The 14,754-nt window shown below is 39.9% G+C and overlaps 1 protein-coding gene across 24 annotated transcripts in view; it reads left to right on the forward strand.

Annotated features, from left to right (window-relative positions):
- The window catches only part of CREM (cAMP responsive element modulator), a 66,088-nt gene that overhangs the window by 23,788 nt on the left and 27,546 nt on the right, over nucleotides 1-14,754 (forward strand). For 9 of the 24 annotated variants that reach the window (XM_003130810.6, XM_003482828.4, XM_005668185.3 and 6 more), the window contains 3 exons: nucleotides 9,151-9,297; nucleotides 12,767-12,864; nucleotides 13,009-13,151. In XM_003130810.6, the coding sequence (XP_003130858.3) occupies nucleotides 9,151-9,297; nucleotides 12,767-12,864; nucleotides 13,009-13,151 (388 nt within the window). Of the gene's footprint in view, nucleotides 1-847; nucleotides 1,502-8,201; nucleotides 9,011-9,150; nucleotides 9,298-12,766; nucleotides 12,865-13,008; nucleotides 13,152-14,754 lie in introns of those variants that run through there. The other 15 variants (XM_013980297.2, XM_021064986.1, XM_013980301.2 and 12 more) reach the window with 8 other exon arrangements.

A 14,754-nucleotide genomic window follows, 5' to 3' on the forward strand; every position in this document is an offset into this window, starting at 1 on the left:
TTCCAGGCTAGAGGCTGAATTGGAACTGTAGCTGACAGCCTATGCCACAGCCACAGCAATGCCATATCCGAGCCAAATCTGCAACGTACATCTCAGCTCAAGGCAACGCTGGATCCTTAACCCACTGAGTGAGGTCGGGGATCAGACTCATGTTCTTATGGATACTGGTCAAGTTCGTTACCATTGAGCCATAATGGGAACTCCGTCAAGAGAATTTTTTAAAAGAGACATAATATTCGGCTATTTATAATTACAATACCAAAAACAGACATCCACTTCTCACTTTTAAAATTCAGATTATAGATTTCAGATAGTACTTATTTATGCCCTACACACAGAAAGGATTTGAGGACCCCATTGTAGTTCTTTTAAGAATTTTAACATAATAGATATCAAAATATCAGTCTTACGTAGCTAACGCTATCATTTTTTCTTATATTTAACTCCATTGATTTTTGCAATTTGTTAGCCACACTAAAAAAAAAATTCAATAGGAAAGTAAAACACTAAAGACACTAAAATGATACCAATTCTACATTTTTCATTGTTTTTTTTTTTTCTTCATTTAGCACAATTAAATACAAGTTTTTAAAAATGAACTATTGGAGTTCCCATTGTGGTGCAGTGGAAGTGAATCCAACTAGGAACCATGAAGTCGTGGGTTCCATCCCTGGCCTCACTCAGTGGGTTAAGGATCTGGCATTGTTGTGAGCTGTGGTGTAGGTTGCAGAGGTGGCTCGAATCTTCCGTGGCTGTGGCATAGGCTGGCAGCTGTAGCTCCAATTCAACCCCTAGCCTGGGAACCTCCATATGCTGAGGGTGTGGCCCTAAAAGGCAAAAAAAAAAAAAAAACCAAACTATTTTGCGTCTTTATTAAAGTGTTCACATTGATAATATTTTCTGTTTTCAGCCTTAAAATATTTGAAATATTCCTTAAACACTTTTTTCCTCATAGAAGAAACAGACTCTTGAGAATCCTGTCTTGATACACAGAAATCAAGATAGTTTTCCAACTTCTCCCATAGAGTGTTAGTGGGTTTCCATTGTAGTCCTTAGAATTAAGATAGGTAATATATAGATCTGACTTCTCAGGCAGCAGCAGGGTTGATAGTGACATCTGCTATACTGTGAATGCACATTTTTTCATCCTTTATTAACTGTCTTAAATGCAGGCTCAGGAGCTCTGTGACATTTGAAGCTGCACTATGACATCATAAGCCCCATCATAAGGGAACCTAGCTACGGATTGGAGCTAGTCCACTAGGTGCTAATCAAGTGCTGTGTTACAACATTGTGAGGTTTTCCCAGTTATAAGTGTCCTTATTAGGAGTTTTTAAACTGCAAAGCCAAGTAAGACTGTCGATTGCATCATCTTAATTTATTTCTTCAGATTAACTACTGTCTGTAGTGGGGTTTTCAGTGGATGTGGTGGCATCAGCATAGTCTATGTTTCAGGCATCCTGTAGAAGAGGATTATTCTTCAGAGGATCTGGAAAAAAAGGTAAACCGTGTCTACTCTGAGTTCACTTTTCTCACTTGTAGAGCCTCATAAAAGAGGTATAAAAATGATGACGTATCGGAGTTTCCATTGTGGCGCGGTGGTTAACGAATCTGACTAGGAACCATGAGGTTGCAGGTTCAATCCTTGGCCTTGCTCAGTGGGTTAGGGATCCGGCGTTGCTGTGGCTGTGGTGTAGGCTGGTGGCTATAGCTCCGATTCAACCCCTAGCCTAGGAACCTCCAAATGCCGTGGGAGTGGCCCTAGAAAAGGCAAAAAGACCAAAAAAAAAAAAAAAAAAAGGATGAAATATGAAGTACATCCATTTTTTATGTTTGTTTTTTGAGCAGTTGCCTGCTCGATTGTTGGAATGTGATACGTATAGATTTTCCCATGGCTCTCTCTCCCTCCGGCTTTTTGTGCAGAAGTTCCCTCCTGAGAAGCTTTCCATAGTAGGTACACCTTAAGTAGCTTCCTTCCGCCCTCCCCTCGGCTCATTAGTTACCCTGCTTTATTTTTCTTCCAAGAATTTAGCACCACTTCGAATTATCTTTTTGTCTCTTCATCTGTTTTCTGTCTCCTTCTGATCTAGGAGAGCAGCCTTTTCCTGTTCATTGCTCTGTTCTTGCTCTCTAGACTGTTCCACACGGGAGGCTTCCAATAAATGTTTGTTGTGTGAATAGAAGAATGCATTAACTCAGAAGTACAACTTGTTTCTGTGAAATTTACTTAACTGAAAAGCCTTGTACTGATTGTTCTATGTTTATAAGAACAATTGCTGTTTCAAGTGAACTAAAGTTTGTATCTCTAGCAGTACTGTCCTTTAGGAGAGACTTAATTCCCTTCTCTTTCCAGAGCTTCTTTAGGATTCTATTTGCACGTTGTGAATAAAGTAAATATACTACCTTTATAGGCTGCTCTTTGTCACTATATCTCACAGCATCCTGTCTGAGCTCTAACCCAAGCATCAGTCCCATAATTCTTGTCGGCTAAATATTTCCACCTGGTTGCCTCTTGTTGCTTTCACTCTAGCCTGCCTAAAACTGAATCTGCCACCCTAACACAAAAACAAAAAGGTGCTTCTTTATTTACCCATTTTTGGCTTTGGGGCCACCATGCATGAATCACTGCCTGAGTTCCTTCTGGGGCATCTGTGCACCATATCCCCATATCCTACTTCAAGGGCGCCTTCTAGTTGCTTGTGGCTCATGTGATCCGTAGAATAACAATAATGCTAAGATGTGAAAGGTAGGGAGCCATGTGAATTTTTTTTTCTATGAATAATGATGAAGTTTATCCTGTTAACTCTACCAGTAGTTGATAAGCTTAATGCTAGTTGCTTACCAATTTTGGTAAAACGTGAGAATACCTGACAGGTTCTCTAGATTTAATTCAGTGTTGTTGATTTTTAAAGATACATTTGAATTGTAACTCCAGGGTATGACTCTTGTGCTGCTTCTCAGCCTCTGTTTTAACAGTTCAACTAAAGAGTTGTCTCATGAAGTTCCCATCGTGCAGCCCTAAAAATCAAAAACAAAACAAAAAAAAAACAAAGAGTTGTCTCATGAGCTTTTGCACTGCCTAGAGTTGGACATAAGAGTTTTCACTATAGTTACAGATTCATAGAAATCACCTCCACTATTCTAGGAATATAGTTTTGTATTAGTGGGTTCAGCTCCCTTTCTTTTCTTTTTTTTTTTTTTTTTTTTTTTTTTTTTTTTTTTTGCTTTTTAGGGCTAAACCCACCGCACATGGAAGTTCCCAGGCTAAGGGTTGAATTAGAGCTATAGCCGCTGGCCTACACAACAGCCCCAGCAACGCCACATCTGAGCCATGTCTGCGACCTACACCACAGCTCACGGCAACACTGGATTCTTAATCCATGGAGCAAGGCCAGGGATTGAACCCACATCCCCATGGATTCTAGCCAGATCCATTTCTGCTGTGCCAGAAGGGAACTCCCTACAGCAGGTTTTCTTGATGCCAAGCCATTCTTAGAGTATTGTTTAATAATTTAAAATCCTGAAAATTATATGTGGAAGATAATTAAAGCAACTTAAAGCATGATTTATACTTATCAAAACCCCATGAATCTTTCTTGAGTTGTTCTTCAGAAGATCTGGGTTCTGTGAAACTGGGTCATTTCCCCATAGAAAGTGAATGTTGCATCATCTACAGTCTCAAGCCACAGGTCCAGTCTGTAGGAATACCTGTAGTCCTCTTGGGTGTAATCAGGTCCAGTCTGTAGGAATACCTGTAGTCCTCTTGGGTGTAATTGACGTTCTGTTCTGCTCAGTCTCTGACATATGAGTGCCCTGTCGGGTTGCTGTCTCTGATGGTTTTGGCTGTGCTGCAGTGGCAGAGCTGACATCACAGCCTGCATCAGCACTCTGCTTTTTGAGCTGTGAGCATGGCCTAGGGGCTGCATGAAGATGAGCAGCAGTTTTCAAAGTGTGGTAGGTGGACCCCTGGGGGAGATACCAATGACCTGGTATTTTGCAAATGACCTCCATGTCACATTACACAATCATGCCTGGAAGTTTGGGATGACAAAACTATTTACACAATAATGCTAAGATTTCTTTTCTTTTTTTTTTTTTGTATTGGCATTTGCCCTGATGGTGCAAATGCAATAGTGGGGTAAAACGGTTGGCGCCTTAGCATAATCAAGTCAATGTCACCAAACTGTTAGTTGTCATTATATTATTCACTGCACTCACTTACAGTTCAAAAAAATGCCAGTTTCCTTTGAGAATATCCCCGATGAAGCAGTAAACATTACCAATTGTATTAAATCTCAACCCTCGAGTACATATTGTTTTAATATTCTGTTCTGTGAATTTGGGGTATTCGCTGAGAGGATTTCTGCTGCCTGCTGAAGACCAGTGGTGTTCTTGAGAAGAAACACTTGAGTTATTGTCTGAGTGGCAAGATGGACTAGCTGTGTATCTGCTCCCCCGCCCCAGGCCAGGACAGCATTTTTCTCAAAACAATGGCAAATAGCCAAACTATGACTGCTTAAACTTGGGTATTTGAAAAACATTTTCTCAAAAGCAAATGAAGTAAGGTTGTCATATCAAGGACAACAATTTAATAGTGTTTATTGCCAGTGATAAAATTCAAGCTTTGCTTTTAAGCAGGAGTTTTGAATTTTGGAAAACCTGCATTTGTCATTTTGAGCTTGATAGCTTCCCCAGTATTAATAGTTTTCTAATGAAATTGAAGTTGGTTTTAATGAATGTAATTTTCTGATAGCGTATCATGAAATGTGTCAGCATTTGGAAGATCTTAACTCAGTGAACCAGTATTTTCCAAATAACTACCACGTAATGTTACAAAATCATGCCTGGCTGAAGAGACATCCAAAATATAAGAAAGATCATTAGTTCATTTGTGCCATATATTAGATTCCACATATAAGCGATACCATATGGTATTTGTCTTTCTCTTCCTGACTTACTTCACTTAGTATGGGAATTCTGGTTCCTTCCATGTTGCTGCAAATGGCATTCTTTTGCCCTTTTCGTGGCTGAGTAGTATTCCATTATATATATGTACCACATCTCCTTAATCCATTCAATTGTCAATGGATACTAGGTTCCCAGGCTAGGTGTCTAATTGGAGCTATAGCTGCCAGCCTACACCACAGCCACAGCAATGTTGGATCCAAGCCATGTCTGCAATGCAGATCCTTAACTTACTGAGCGAGGTCAGGGATCAAACCCACATACTCATGGATATTAGTCAGATTCATTACCACTGAGCCACAATGGGAACTCCTGCATGTATCTTTTTAAATGAAAGTTTTGTCCAGATATATGCCCAGGAGTGGGATTGCTGGATCATATGGTAGTTCTATATTTAGTTTTCTGAGGCACCTGCATACTGTTTTCTATAGTGGTTGTACCGTTTGACATCCCACCAATGCGAATGAGGGTTCCCTTTTCTCCACCCACTCTCCAGCGTTTGTTATTTGTAGGCTTATTAATGATAGCCATTCTGACCAGTGTGAGGTGGTACCTCATTGTAGTTTTGATTGTCATTTCTCTAATAATTAATGATGTTGAGCATTTTTTTCATGTGCCTGTTGGCCATCTGTATGTCTTCTTTGGAGAGATGTCTATTTGGGTCTTCTGTCCATTTTTCAATTGGATTGTTGGGTTTTTATGTTGTTGTGTAAGTTGTTTGCATATTTTGGAGATTAGGCCCTTATCGGTTGCATAGTTTAAGAAACAGACTCATGGACATGGAAAACAGACTTATGGTTGCCGGGGGGAGGGGATGGAGTGGGATGGACTGGGAATTTGGCATTAGTAGATGCAAGCTATTGCATTTGGAGTAGGCAGTGAGGTTCTGCTGTATAGCACAGGGAACTATATTCAATCGCTTATGATAGAACACAATGAAAGATAAGATGAGAAAAAGAATGGTGTGTGTGTGTATATATATATATATATGTATATGTATAACTTGGTTGCTTTGCTATATGACAGAAATTGACAGAATATAGTAAATAACTATAATTTTAAAAATTAAAAAAAAAGATCCTTGAATTTTAACATGAACTGCTAAGTTTTCAGATTCCATAGGACAACTAATCTTTAAGGAAACAATCACTTGCTGAGTTTCGGTGTAGTATCGAAGAAGGTTATCTACATTTTTCTGAAAAAACTACTGAAATACTCCTCCTTGGAGTTCCCTCGTGGTTCAGCAGGTTAAGGATCCAGCATTGTCACTGCTGGACACCAGTTGGCTCTGATGACAGCTGTGGGAAGAGAGTTCCATCTGTCTTTTTTTTTTCGTCCTTTTGCCTTTTCTAGGGCTGCTTCCGATGGCATGTGGAGGTTCCCAGGCTAGGGGTCTAATAGGTGTAGGCCACCAGCCTACACCACAGCCACAGCAACGCAGGATCCAAGCCGCGTCTGCAACCTACACCACAGCTTATGGCAACGCCAGATCCTTAACCCACTGAGCGAGGCCAGGGATCAAACCCACAACCGCATGGTTCCTAGTTGGATTCATTAACCACTGCGCCACGACGGGGACGGGAACTCCCGGGAGAGTTTGATCTCTGACCTGGGATCTTTCACATGCTGCAGGCACGGCCAAAAAAAAAAAAAGAAATACTCCTCCTTTTTCAATCATGTATAAGGCATATTTTCTTCACGTACTAACGAAAATAACATATTTTTACAGATTCAGTGCATGAATAGGTATGAAAATCCAGCTGTTTTCAGTTAAACCAGACATTAAAAAATTTGTAAAAACATAAAACATTGACAATCTTGTCACTAATTATTTTGTTTTGGAAAATAATTAGTCTTCATAAAATGTTATTAATGTTAGTATGAAATGGAATTATTGTTATTTTTATTTTTTTATTTTTTTTGTCTTTTTGCCATTTCTTGGGCCACTCCTGCGGCATACGGAGGTTCCCAGGCTAGGGGTCTAATCGGATCTGTAGCTGCCAGCCTACACCAGAGCCATAGCAACGCAGGATCCAAGCCGCGTCTGCGACCTACACCACAGCTCACTGCAACGTGGGATCCTTAACCCACTGAGCAAGGACAGGGATCGAACCCGCAACCTCATGGTTCCTAGTCGGATTCGTTAACCACTGAGCCACGATGGGAACTCCTATTGTTATTTTTAAATAAGTTACTAAGTATTTTAAAAATTTCTCAGTTTTAATTTCTCAGTTTTAGTTTCTGGTAAATCTCAGTATAGGTCACCAGCAGTATGCTGAGCTGGCTTGTGAGAGCCAGTTGTGCATGTCTTTTTCCAGCTTTATTGTCAGTGTCACCTGTTGGTAGCTTGAAATCTGCCTTGGAAGGAATATTGCAAAAATCCACAAAGTTACAGATAGTGTTCTCCCTTCCCAAGAGCAGGTTGTTTGTTTACAGCATCCTACGGGATATATAAATCACAAAAACAGGAGTTATTTGAGATCATCAATAATTTTTAAGAGCATAAAGGTGTTTGAGACTAAGAAGTTTGAGAGACTAAGAAGTTTGAGAATTAGTCATTTGGCAAAAGAATACCTTTTGGCAACTGGTTCACAAAGAGGTAGATGCCTTTTTATAATTCATGGAGGGAGTGTTTGTAGCTTTAAATCCAGTGGTTTTTGAACTTCCGGTTGTTAAATCTGCTGGCTTCATTATAGGATGACCTTTTTATTTCCATTAAAATCTGAAGTAGGCAGTAATACTACAGGGGCAGATGGACTGAATTTGCCACTTGGGCTGCATACATGTTGGGTATCTCTGCCCCAGTTTCTCACTTTTCTGTCCAGATGTTGTAATCCAGGCTATTGCAAGGCCCAGCTCAGGCACTGCTTCTGCGCAACGCCTCCGCCTGTTGTTCAGGCCCATACTGATCTTTCTGTTCTGTACTCCTGTGGTTTTCATGACCTGGACAATGGAGCAATTAGTTTTGTATTGTTAGTGTGCTATTGTTCCTTAAGTGTTGATTTTAGCAATTTTGCTTTTTCCACCCTAGTGCACTGAGTTCAGTACTCTCCTCATAGGTTCTCTTTCATGGATAAAAGATTTTTTACTTTTGGGTTGCTAAACAAGTTTGCCTTCCAAGAGAATGATGTAAATAAATATAATTATTTATTATAAACCCAGTTTTTAATGATTTTTAAAAGTATTAATGTAAGAAAAAAGAAACAATACAAACAAAAAAAGTATTAATATAAGTAGATTAGAAACTTGCTTTCCTAAAAGTGTGTTCCCACAGAGGCTTTCTTCAGAGTTAGTTTTAGATTCTGTGGTCCGCCACCTCTCTTGATAGAAACTAGTAGCTCCTTTCATGGCCAGAGTCTTTGGCTGTTTTGAGTCAGTCATAATGAATAGCGAAACTTAGTAAAATGAGGCAGTTTCTAAGATTACACTCGCTTTTAGGAATGAGTTGTTTACTAATTAGAAACTTGGCAGGTTTTGAGTCCAAAGAAGTGAGGGTTTTTTGTGGGTAGGGATCTTTGTTGAAAGCACCCAAGGTAGCTGGGAAATGGCTGTGCTTTCCTCTCTGTGCTATTGATGGTTCTGGCCCCTCCAATGTTGGAGCTGTGGTGGGGGGCAGTGTGCAAGGGCCCTACCAGCTCCAAGGCACAGGCTTTCTCTGGTTGGGAGATGCTGGGGGTGTTTCTTTGGCTTTTTTTGTGGCTATTGGGACATAAAAGCAACTGCAGTTTTCATCAGTATAGAGACAAGGCATTAGCTTGTGTCTGAAGTAATACCGTATCGTATATCAGAAGTCTCATTTATTAAAAAATAATTGACCATATTTAAGTTCAGTCTCCCATTTCTCTGAGGAAATTAGAGAGGGTGGTTTATACTCTGGCCTAAACCACCAGTGAGATCTTAGTGAGGTAGTTTAACTGCTTTAGAACTTTGCGATTAGAACATTCTTAGCCACCGAAGCATGGGAACCGAAAGTCAGGAGCATGGGTTCTTTAATATCTATCACATCAGAGAATGACTGTTCCAGGACAGTGACCATCTCCTAATGGTAAGTACCCTGGCTTGCTTGTCATTTCTTAGAAGCAGGAAAAATAGGCCAGTCATAATGGTGAATGGTATTTCTTTAAGAAAAATGAAAAGAGCAAAAACAAGGTTCAGCTTTAATTCTAGTGATGGTCATTTTTGCAGGTTTCTGTAGCTGGATCAGGCACCGGAAGAGGCTCCCCAGCTGTAACTCTAGTGCAGTTACCTTCAGGCCAAACTGTCCATGTCCAGGGAGTAATTCCGACACCACAGCCATCGATTATTCAGTCACCACAAATACAAACTGTTCAGGTTAGCCCCCATTCCTGGGTGATTTGTCTTTGACTTTCTTGAGCTTTTTTCTTTTTTTTTTTTCCTCTTACTAATTCACTTATCCTCATTTTCTTCATGTAGCTTTGATGCTCAAACTTGTTATTAAACATTTGGAGGAATTTCCTTTTTGTGTGTGAAGTGCATTTGTGTCCTGTTAGATAACAGATTTGACTCAAGTTGCAGTTTTGTTATCAGCTCTTAATTTGCAGGTTGAGTCATTCTCTTTTAAGTTGTTGCTCTCTGCTTAACACAGATTTGTTTAGCAAAGCTCTCCAAAGATGCTTAAAAGTATTCTGAGGATTCTTTGGAGACGTCTGATAAACATGGTAATGTAAAGATTGCAGTGCTGATGCTGTTTTCGTGAGGACTCCCATTAGTGGTGGACATTTAGGTTTGAGGTTAATTCAATATGTGTAACACGATATTATTGTTACTTTGATGTTGTATTTATACATCAGATTAAACCTTGTTTTTTTTTTTTTAGACGTGGTCAGTGTTGTGGTTGTGATCCAGAGATGTTTTTTGTTATTTATTATCATCAAAGTTGGTCATAAATTCTTAACATTTTTCAAAGCTAAAACATTTTTTTGCATTAACAGATGTGAATTATTAAGTATGTAATTTTTAAAGCATACTTTTTTATTGAATTTGTTTCTGTTTCTTTTTAAGGTCAGTTTGTTATTACCCTTCAAATGTTGAAATTATTTGAACCTAATGATGACAAAAAGATCGCCGAGGAAAACTTAGTTGTTTATACTTAATCTTAGCTGGTCTTGTCTTTTTCCTGCATACTTGAATCCAGTTTGTTGCAGAATAAGGATGAGAGTTGCAATGTGATACCTATAGTAATAAATCCACATGTATTAAAAGCTTGCTTATCTTTGAGGTATAAGTGTCTCTCTCGGGGTGTTGTTCAGAAGCATAAGAGTGATTCTCAGTTTTGTCTTTTAAAAAAATTTTTCCTGTGATGACCTTTAATTCCAGGAGTTTCTGACTCTCTCTGAGCTAATTATAAAACAAGAAGGCCTTTCCACACTCCTTTTTGTGTTACGGCTTTTATTGGGGTCTCCGCAGGTATTTCTGTTTAGTTTTAACCTGGCTGCTACTGGAAAAAAAATACTGTCTTATATTCAGTAGGCACTTTTGGATTTTATTAATTGGATGATTTAATTACCTTTGTAGGGATAGGTGCCTCTGGATCTTGTCTTAGAATTGTACCTTTTGAATGATGAATTTCAGCTTTCACTTTCTCAGATAATAATGTACCTCACATAAGGAGGTTGTTAGGATTCTAGGAGAGATGTGTGAAAGCCCAGTGTAGAGTGATAAATATTTGGTGATGGTATATGGTTGTCTGATTGCAATGACATTTTCTCCAGTAAGTTCTGTTCCTGGGTGAGTGTGCTTTATGTGTGGAGTGTCCATGACCAGTGATGCATGGTTGTATGTGTAGGTAAACATTTATGCACATCTGTGTGCCTTGGGAAGTATACATTCCTGCTTGCACTGTTGGCATTTTAATAAGCTGTTTTGATTGTGCCCAAATCACATCCTGTGTAATTGTAATACTAAGTAAAGTGAGATTTGTAAACTCAGAACTGTCCTAGACTCTGGATGATAGATGATTGAATATATTGAGAGCAGTCATGTTGTAGAGATTAATTATTTTAGTTTTTTTTTTTTTTTTTTTTGTCTTTTGTTGTTGTTGTTGTTGTTGCTATTTCTTGGGCCGCTCCCGTGGCATATGGAGCTTCCCAGGCTGGGGGTTGAATCGGAGCCGTAGCCACCGGCCTACACCAGAGCCACAGCAACACAGGATCCGAGCCGCGTCTGCAACCTACACCACAGCTCATGGCAACGCCGGATCGTTAACCCACTGAGCAAGGGCAGGGACCGAACCCGCAACCTCATGGTTCCCAGTCGGACCTGTCAACCACTGCGCCACGACGGGAACTCCATTATTTTAGTTTTATGGCGTTTTTGGTGTGGGGGGGCTCTTTTTGTCTTTTTTTTTTTAGGGTTGCTCTTGCGGCATATGGACGTTCCCAGGCTAGGGGTCCAATCAGAACTACAGCTGCTGGCCTACACCACAGCCACAGAAATGTGGGATCTGAGCCACATCTTCAACCTACACCACAGCTCACAGCAACACCGGATCCCTAAACCACTGAGCGGGGCCAAGGATCAAACCCATAACCTCATGGTTACTAATCGGGTTTGTTAACCACTGAGCCACGATGGGAACTCCACGACTTTCTTTAATATTCTGTTATTATGCTATTACATGCTTGAGAAAATTAGATCATATTTAAAACTCTGATCTTTCTTTTAAAGAAAAATTTTTTATTTTTGTCTTTTTAGGGCCATACCCAGGGCATATGGAGGTTCCCAGGCTGGGTGTCCAATAGGAGCCATAGCTGCCAGCCTGCTCCACAGCCACAGCCAGGCCCAATTCAAGAAGCGTCTTTGACCTACACCACAGCTCATGGCAACGCCGGATCCTTAACCCACTGAAAGAGGCCAGGGTTTGATTGAACCTGCAACCTCATGGTTCCTAGTCGGATTCATTTTTGCTGCACCATGACGGGTGCTCCTAAAGAGAAATTTCTTATTTTGACTTTCAAGATCTGCCATCAAGCCCCAACCCAAGGATTTATATTCATGCGATATAAATCCTAACTTTAACCAGTCTTGTTACAGGTTTACCTGCTTAAATATACTTTCTTCTTTGGATCTAGCTAATGTCTAATTAAAAGACCCAGCTCAGGAATTCCTATTGTGGCCCAGCAGTTAACAAACCCGACTAGCATCCATGAGGAAGAGGGTCTGATCCCTGGCCTCGCTCAGTGGGTTAAGGATCTGGCTTTGCCGTGAGCTGTGGTGAAGGTTGCAGATACGGCTTAGATCCTCTGTTGCAGCTTGGATCCTACGTTTCTGTGGCTCCAGCGTAGGCTGACCACTATAGCTCCAATTGGACTCCTAGCCTGGGAACCTCCGTGTGCCATGGGTGTGGCCCTAAAAAGACAAAAAAGACCCAAAAAAAATGAAGACCCAGTTCAAATTACCTGAGTGATTATGAAACTAAGACACTATTTCTGCCTCTGTCACTCACTGGCTTCACCCTGCTTTATTTGTGAGAGGTTTCTAGGGTTGGGATCTTAGGTCTTGTGTCTTACACTTAGTGCTTTCCTGAAGCCTTGCCTGACAGTCATTTGCATTTCTGTAGCATTCGTTACCTTTGCCATCCTTTGCACCCAGGTTGGTTGTGCAGCCTAGTGTTGGCACGCTTCCTTTCCTAAGCCAGATTGTGGGCGCCCTGGGTGCAGTTAGTGTGTTCTGTCCCCAGAGCCCGGCTTAGTGCTGCTCACAAAGGCACTTAAACACTGTGTTGTGAATGAAGACGATATCATAGATTTTATGATACACTTCAGGAACTCTTGTGTTATAGGTAGCAACAATTGCAGAGACAGATGAGTCTGCAGAATCAGAAGGTGTAATTGACTCTCATAAACGTAGAGAAATCCTGTCACGAAGACCTTCTTATAGGTAAGTTAAGTTTCCTACTAGAATGATACTTTTTCCAAAGAGGGAGAATAATTATCCATCAAATGGATTCTCCCATTTTTAGCTTTTCTGTTTTAAATCTCATTCACGTATCTTCATTATTCCTTTTGTTAAATTATATTTTAGAAAAATACTGAATGAACTTTCCTCTGATGTGCCTGGTGTTCCCAAGATTGAAGAAGAAAAATCAGAGGAAGAAGGAACGCCACCTAATATCGCTGCCATGGCAGTGCCGACTAGCATATATCAGACTAGCACGGGGCAATACAGTATGTATGCTGCAACTCCCTATGATGTAGTGCTAGCTTTAAGTCTCTCTGGTTTCCTTGAAGCCACTTGGGTTTTGGCACTAAACAGTCCCATCTTAAAATGCATCACAATACCTAAACTGTGTAAAAGAGTAAGAGATTTGTACTGACATTTGTCATATACTTTTGAAAAGTTAAAAAAAAAAAAATTACTGAATATAGACGCAAACTTTGTGGTAAGGATAAAGGGAGGGTTTTTCCTCTTTATATGTTTATATTCATATCTAGTAAAAGTTTAAAACTTAACTGTTTTTGTCTTTATGATGCATGTGAACATAATAAGATATAAATGTCTGTATTTCGTTCTTGTTGGCTTTTGTTACCAACAGTTACATTTTATACTTACTAATTTAAAAGAGCTGCATATGTTTTCTAATCTCTGTTTTAAATGTAATTCTGTTTTCACTACTCTCTACTGTGTTAATTTGTGCTATAGCTTTTTCTAGAAGGGAATGGAAAATGATTTATTTTTTTTTAAACTGAACAATTGGACAGATCATTTCTTTGAAATTTTAAGCACCAAAAGCTGTAAATAAACAGATACATTCACATTTAGTCTTGTGCATTTTAATGGGCTGTTAACTTTGTGCTTTTTGCTCCAGTTAAAGCACTAGTCTTTTCCCACATCAAGAATGTTGATACTTAAAAATACTTCAGTAAAAAATGAGAGCTAGGAGGAAAAGTGGGGAGGAAAAGAGAGAAAAAGGACAGTAAAAAAGTTTTTTTAGAAAGCTGGTTAGGTCGAGGAATATGTGTGATGTTAATGTGTTGATCCAGGTACAGTTTTAAGATTTTAGATGTATTTTCTATTTTCCTTTTATAAAGTAGCAATACCTACAGAAAGTCTCAAGTCTTAACTTATGACCTGGCTGTTAAAGCAAACTATAATCTGTGGGAAAACCTTATCTAGTCATTAGTTCTTTGAGTTTTCCTTTTGGTGATGGTAGATTTGCAGAGTTAAACAAATTCCACTTTGGTGATTCTGGTTCTTTGGGTAGCTTCTACTCTGATACCTGGCAGAACTGGGGTGTAATGTGTACACACCCTCTGTGGGATGGTGTTTGGATATATCCAAAGTCAACGGTGGAAAACTCTTCATGGCTGTAAGAGTTAGGCCTTGAGGTTTTCACTTTCATTCCCCTTTTGTTGCTTCTCTGATTTCTGTGTCTTTTTTGTCTGGCCCACTGGGGATACATGGGAGGAGTTTTAGAACTGCTGTGCCACGTGCCTCAGCAGTGCAGTCCCCACCCTCAGTCCCAAGAGCGGCTGGGCAGGGCTTGGAGCTGCTGGAGCCTCTTGGCTGGTCATCTCTGGCTTTGAGCAGTGGGCTGTACACATACTATCATTTTCTGTTTTGTATCACAACAGGGAAAAAGTTGGAAATTATTGCTGAGATAATACTAAGACATCTTAAAGTTTGAAGGGTGATCTAAGATACCGTCATCTTAAACAGTTCTCTGGCATATCCTGATGCTGCCTAGGAATTATTCTCTTTCTAAGTGATATGGACGGGGATGCTATGGGTAAATTTGCCTAGATTATTAGCTGGGAATTTGAAGTTGTG

This window comes from Sus scrofa, chromosome 10, assembly GCF_000003025.6.
Source record: "Sus scrofa isolate TJ Tabasco breed Duroc chromosome 10, Sscrofa11.1, whole genome shotgun sequence".
Taxonomy (NCBI): Eukaryota; Metazoa; Chordata; class Mammalia; order Artiodactyla; family Suidae; genus Sus; species Sus scrofa.